Here is a 6,866-nt window from a genome sequence, read left to right as displayed (position 1 = left end):
TGTACTGAGAAAAATAAACACTTTTAAACGATATCTAAAAGGTAGTAATCTTTATAAATTTTATATTGGTTATCCATTTATGATCCAATTTGTTTAAACAAGATATGGATTACGGAGCTTGACAAGCAAACACTTTGAATTTTTATATCTATGACAAAACTACAAAATTGATCCCAGTGGTATTCGGAAAATTTTGGATAGAGTCCAAAAAATTTCCAACTTACATCGTAGTGTACACCGATAAAACTATGGAGATTTTCTTGCATCCCGGTGTTATTGCCATCAACGTCTTTATATTAATACAATATTTTATTTTTCTTTCTGCGTTTAAATCTGGTAAATTTGACATTATCCGGAAGCTGCCAAGTTTTCTATCGATAAATACCCCTTTACAGGCTTACACCATTTCACCCCGTAACCTTCATTACCTGTCTTAATCTTTCACACAACCCCTACGCGCCTCCTAAATTTTCAATTCACGTTTTTCGAAAAAAGATCTGATACTAGACTTCATTGGAATGATATGGAGATTTGTTGCAAATTTATTAGAGCTTTGTTATGTTACTTACCAATTATTTTCATCACTCTCGGAGGAGCCATGGCCTCCCATAAGGTTTATCCAAGTTATCCTTCTAATAGTACTGTGAAAGTCAAGCAGGTTTATAGAACTTCCTACCATTTTCAACCCAAGAAACATTGGATCAATGGTACTCGATCCTCTTCTTGTAATATGCATTTATTACTAACTACACCAGATATGAGAGGGCTCTGATACTTTTGTGTATTGCTTTTCTTCTGGAAAAGAAATAGATGGCATGCGCATATATATAGGCTAACCTTAAAGAATCCGGCATGATCCAAATTGGTAGTCTTCGTTCATTTATTAAAAAAATAATAATAATAACAGTTGAAGACTACCAACAACATTGCGTTGATTATATGTTTTCATATTAATTAATGATTTCACCAGTAATCACTATTTATTTGTTCATTTGAGCTAATATTTTTCCTTTTGCGACGTCTTTGCATGATGTGCTGCTCAAATTCAACAAACGCTCGTAGATCCAAATGGTGAGTCTTTTGAACAATTACATATATAAATCATAGAACACGATCCAATTACATAACGCATACGTTATTATAAGTTACAACCATAAATGACAAATGACAAGTCGTTTATAGTATATAGTTTTCATGTCCAAGTCATATATTATATCCAACCATAAATGACAAACGCCAAATGGTTTATATATCGTTTTCATGTTATCTAACAGCACCAATGTATTACAAAGGATACTACCATTTCTTCTGTCAATACAATCCCAAAGGTGCAGTGTGGGGAAACATTGTATGGGCTCACTCTGTATCAACTGACATGATCAACTGGAAATGGTTAAAACCAGCACTTACACCATCAAAATGGTTTGATAAATACGGGTGTTGGTCCGGATCCGCCACAATCCTCCCAGGTGATAAACCTGTCATTTTGTACACCGGAGTGATAAAGGAAAACCCGGAACCAGGTTATCAAGTCCAAAACTACGCAATACCTACCAATTATTCCGATCCATATCTCCAAAACTGGGTCAAACCCAACATCAACAACCCGATCCTCAATCCCACTCAAGAGAACGTTTCGTCTTTCCGTGACCCTTCAACTGCTTGGTTCATCAATGGTTACTGGAAAATGTTGGTTGGTAGCAGACACAACGATCGAGGCATTGCGTATATGTACAAAAGCAAAGATTTTGTTAAGTGGACGAGAGCCAAACACCCGTTTCACGACAAACCAGGTACGGGTATGTGGGAATGTCCAGATTTTTACCCGTTATCATCTCCTGGTGTTCGAAACGGGTTGGAGACTTACACATTGGGCAAAGATCATACTAAATATGTTTTTAAGGTGAGCCTTGATGAAACGAGGTATGATTATTATACGATCGGAGAGTATGACGTGGTGAACGAACGCTATCATCCAGATAACATTACTGTTGATGGTTGGGCTGGGTTAAGATATGATTATGGAAACTTGTATGCGTCCAAAACTTTCTTCGACCCTGTCAAGAAACGAAGAATTTTGTGGGGTTGGTGTAATGAGTCGAGCACAACAGAAGAAGATATTGCAAAGGGATGGGCAGGAATTGAGGTCTCAACTATATATGGCTTCTTTCTTATCATATCTATTTTGATTTTGGTCCATAACAAATATATCTTATTTTCTAATTATGTAGTTGATTCCACGTATGGTGTGGTTGGACCCTAGTGGAAAACAATTGCTACAATGGCCAATACATGAGCTAGAAACCCTAAGAGGTCAGAAGAAGAATATAAGGAATGTGAAGCTAAACAAGGGAGATTCCATGGAAATAAAAGGAATTACTGCTGCTCAGGTTTGTAAACATCGAGGTAATAATATATGCATGTAACAACGTTAACGATATAATACTGATATGATACAGGTCGATGTGGATGTTAGTTTTACTTTTTCAAGCCTGAGTAAAGCTGAGGCGTACGATAGAAAGTGGGACAAATTTCCAAGAGAAGATCTCGCTAAAGACATATGTGGAATCAAGGGTGCAACTGCACAAGGTGGACTTGGACCTTTTGGGATTCTAGCACTTGCTTCCAAGAATCTTGAAGAATACACTCCGGTCTTCTTCAGGGTTTTCAAGACCCATGTCAAGACATATAAAGTTCTCATGTGCTCAGATGCTACTCTGTAAGTCAAATCATATCTATCTTATATAAACACAATGTTCATTTAACCCCTCTGATGAAACTATGTGACTAAAGAGTGTAAGATGAGTTGAAGCTTTATTAATTAACATTGTTGGTTTTCTTCACTTTCTGATGAATACAGTTCCTCGACGAACATGAATGAATATAAGCCATCATTTGGAGGGTTTGTGGACGTGGATTTAGCCGACAAGAGGCTTTCACTTAGGAGCTTGATCGATCATTCGGTTGTGGAAAGCTTTGGAGAGGGTGGAAAGACTGTAATCACATCTAGGGTTTATCCGAAACTAGCAGTGGCGGGTGATGCACATTTACATGTGTTTAACAATGGTACTGAGACCATAGTGGTTGAGAAACTACATGCATGGTCCATGAAAAGAGCTCTCATGAACTGATATAATTTTCATATCATTAAATCATAGAGGATAGAAATAAATTAAAATTACAATTTTATGATCTTTTTGTTTTTAAGTTTTTTTTTTTGTTTTTTAATAAATAGAGTAATGTAATCTTGATGAAATTATCCATGGATCAGAAATTTCGAATAAAATCTATGGAACTTGGTCATTATTGATTGAACAATATGTATGTAGGAAATGCGCTTCCTGGTTCAAAATATCTTGTTTGCTTTTGAACAATTGGAAGTTGTTTAAAAATGTGAAGTTTAAACCCGACTCGAGCTGTCCATTCTTGCAGACGTGGATAGTTAAAAATCGTTCCTTCTCTCTCCCTTCAGCATTATAGGTATACTCCACTAAGTTTTGTGAGTATTTAAGCTTCACATCATCACTACATCCGTACTATATAGTATATTTTTGGGGTCGGCTAAAACGACACCCAATTTTACCATATAGACATCCTAATTAAATTTTAAAATATTTTTATTGGATGAAATTGCATTATTTTCCGAAAAAACTGATTATAAGTAGTTAATTATAGGTTGACTTTTTTATAAAAGGTCAATGGGATGTCTAAGGAGTGTCTTATTAGCATCACCCATATTTTTATATACACAACCAAGTCGATGGTAAAACACCATTTCCTAGAGTGAATAATTGTGTGGTGACAGATTTTTATATACACAACCAAGTCAATGGTAAAACATCATTTCCTAGAGTGAGTAATTGTGTGGTGACATGAGCACCTGAATGCTAGTTTATAATAATAATAATAAAAGATCTCTCTCTCTCTTTCTCTCACTCTCTCTCTCTCCAAGTTACTAGCAAGTCACTCGTGAACACCATTTAGTGGTGTTGGTGATGATATGACAATCTTTGACGCTTCCTCTTATTGGTGGAGTGGTGTTGGTGATGACATGGTCATCTTTGACGCGTGAAGTGTTACCATAATAAAGTTATTAGACCATTTTCTGGTTTGGGTCCTTTGTTGGCCAATTTACCCCTAAGTTTAATCTAATTAGTTTCTATTTATGTTGTTTTTTCTTTTCATTGTAATTGTATTCTTTTTTATTCACTAATGAAAGTCTAGTATTATTAGTTGGGGAAATGACACAACAGTCCAACGAACTTTCTAGGGTTGGTTCAATTAGTCCCTAAAGTATTTTTGTTGCTTTATGAGGGAACGAATTCGTTTTTTCCAGGTCGATTACGTCCTTTTGGACAAAATGAAGGGGTCATTCGGTTACCCCTTTGACTTGTTGACCAAATACATGGTACTATTCATCTTCTCCTCTTTTGCTTTCTTCACCTTTTTCCCCTGTCTGCTCTCCACTTTATCTTCATCGATAAGTTTTCACTCTCCAATAGCTTTCTCTCTTCCATCACTATACACACAGTCTTTTAAAACAAACCAAATTCTCATTTCACACACAATTAAAGAAACACTATAATTTGACTATTTAGCTTTATCATCATCGGGAAATGAAGAAGATGTTAACCTGGCAACAAGTCTACACCATGAAGATAAAAACCATTATGTAGAAAGATAAAGAAAGAAACATCTTCATCATCTGGACAGATGGAATGCATTGTTTGACTTTAAAAGTCAAAATCTAACGAAAACGATTCCAGTTTGCAAATCAATTGCATACCAGAACCAATACGATCAATTTCAATTCCGAGATTGGAAGCAACAGTCCTAATTGCGAAATAAAAGACGAAACGCATTGATTGTGAGATCGACACATGCGAGTTCGTAAACTGAAATTACGATCACAATGTGTTGGTTGCAGTAACTCTGAATCCGAATCAAAATTACTTCCGATTCCGAAACCGATTCCTTAACTCCGATTCCGGTGAATCATTTCCGAACAACCTTATTCCGTGAATTCAGAATTTGAGCCTTCCGATTTAGACTGAAATTCCATTTTACAAGCTTTACGATTTGGTCGATGGTGTTCAGGTGTCAACGCTTGTGGCAGAGAAGATGATGTTGAATCCGATCGAGTTACCGGATCCTTTCAATATCCTCCTTCTATGAATCATGAAATTTTAGGCGTGAAATCATATACAAAGGTTTGATGTGCAACCATTGCTGTCTAATGGAAATCGATATTGAGAAAGTCAAAATGTGATTTTGACTTTTAAATGGAAAAGAGTTGATGTTGCTACTGAAACCTGCTATAATAGGTTAGAGGGACTAAAAAAACAGGTTGCTTCTAACCTTATGCCCCTATAAAGACACAGAATTAGTTTAGGGACTTAAAAGGTCAACCCTAGAAAGTTTGTTGGACTGTTGTGTCATTTTCCCTTATTAGTTTACATGAAGCACTCCATATAGTCCAACCTTAGGAAATATATCTTTATTTTTTTATTTATTTTAAATATATAGTTTTAATAAAAACACAATATTTCCTAAATAACTTAAAAAAAATTATTAAACCAAATAAAAATTACATTACTAAAACTAAAAATAAAAAATTGCATTAGAACCAAAAAAAACATAAAATTAAAAATTAAAAATTACATTACTAAAACTGAAAATAAAAAATTGCATTAGAACCAGAAAAAACATAAAATAAAAAATTACGTTAAAAAGTAAAATTATAATCATTTTATTTGTCTTTTATTTTGTGTTGGAGCTTGTTAATTAAAATGGTCAAATTTATCTCCGTCTTTATAATTTTAAAGTCCTTAAGCTTTTGTTGCTCCTCTCGATGTGACTTTTTAAACTCAAGTTTTTTTTTTTTTTGAAGAAAGATAAAAAGCATAAGATGATCGTCAAGTCCATGAGAAATAGTTTGTATAAGAGAGAAAGAATTGGTTATTGTAGTGTGAAAATATGCATGAAATATGATGGTATTTTAGATAAATATTGGATAGTTTTATTTAAAAAAAAAACTATTTTTTATTCCCAATGTTAAAAGGCGGTCACAAGACCGTTAGGTTCTGTTTGATATGCATATGACCGAGTCGGGTCAGACATTTTTGGCTGACTCGGTTAGCTAAAGTTGTTTGATAAATCAATTTTGGGTGTCTGACTCGGAGATCAAAATTTGGCTCGGTAAGAAGAGGGCGACTGCCTGACTGAGAAAAAGAGAAGCGTTTCCAGTTGTGCCCTTGCCCTACGTTCCTCTTTCAGCACATCCATCCTCAATTCTTCTCCTTTTTCATGCATCCAATTGATGTCAACGATTTGTGCCTCTGCCCCCACCGATCGATGCCTTTTGCCTCTTCTCATCAGGTACACTGATCGACGATTTGATAATGTCTGGATTTTTCTCATCTGATTTTAAAGTTTCGATTTTTCTCATCAAAGTTTTGATTCTTTTCATCAAAGTTCTGATTTTGCTGTTCTGTTCATCTTTGTTGTTCGTGTTTATTGTTCTCAATTGGGTTTTTGTTGTTATGTTCTGATTTTTTGTTCTCCTGTTTATGTTTGTCTATGACACCCCCAAATTCACGGCCGGAAAAGACCAGTTTAATTTATGCTTTTAAAATAATTTGAGAGCAATCATTTGATTAAAAGAGTTGCATAATTTGTTCCCAAACGAAATATGATAAAATAAGATTTACCAAAACATTTCTTAAAGAAATGTATTTTCATTATATAACAAAACTCGGGATGTCATGTTCCGATACAGACCAAAAGCATAAACAGCACATTATAAGCCTTACAACAGTTATATACACTACAGGCCTATAATCAAAATATATTGATAAGTCGTTCAG

At 34.8% G+C, this 6,866-nt stretch overlaps 1 protein-coding gene across 2 annotated transcripts; it reads left to right on the top strand.

The window, feature by feature from the left end:
* The first annotated feature begins 874 nt into the window (after window positions 1-874).
* On the top strand, window positions 875-3,251 carry LOC145112410 (beta-fructofuranosidase, insoluble isoenzyme 1-like). Of its 2 annotated transcripts, XM_079048574.1 has the most exons (5): window positions 875-1,071; window positions 1,275-2,146; window positions 2,232-2,390; window positions 2,460-2,719; window positions 2,861-3,251. In XM_079048574.1, the coding sequence occupies exons 2-5, from the start codon at window positions 1,280-1,282 to the stop codon at window positions 3,129-3,131; spliced, it is 1,557 nt and encodes a 518-aa protein (XP_078904700.1). In that variant the 5' UTR covers window positions 875-1,071; window positions 1,275-1,279; the 3' UTR covers window positions 3,132-3,251. The 2 variants fall into 2 exon arrangements, with proteins under 2 accessions (XP_078904700.1, XP_078904699.1); XM_079048573.1 differs by lacking the exon at window positions 875-1,071 and having other exon boundaries at window positions 1,235-2,146.
* Window positions 3,252-6,866: the final 3,615 nt, after the last annotated feature.

The sequence above is a fragment of the Lactuca virosa genome, chromosome 5, assembly GCF_052849685.1.
Source record: "Lactuca virosa cultivar CGN04683 chromosome 5, Lactuca_virosa_CGN04683_v6, whole genome shotgun sequence".
Classification (NCBI taxonomy): domain Eukaryota; kingdom Viridiplantae; phylum Streptophyta; class Magnoliopsida; order Asterales; family Asteraceae; genus Lactuca; species Lactuca virosa.
Note: the sequence above shows the minus strand (reverse complement) of the source record. Positions and strands in the feature narration are given on the sequence as shown.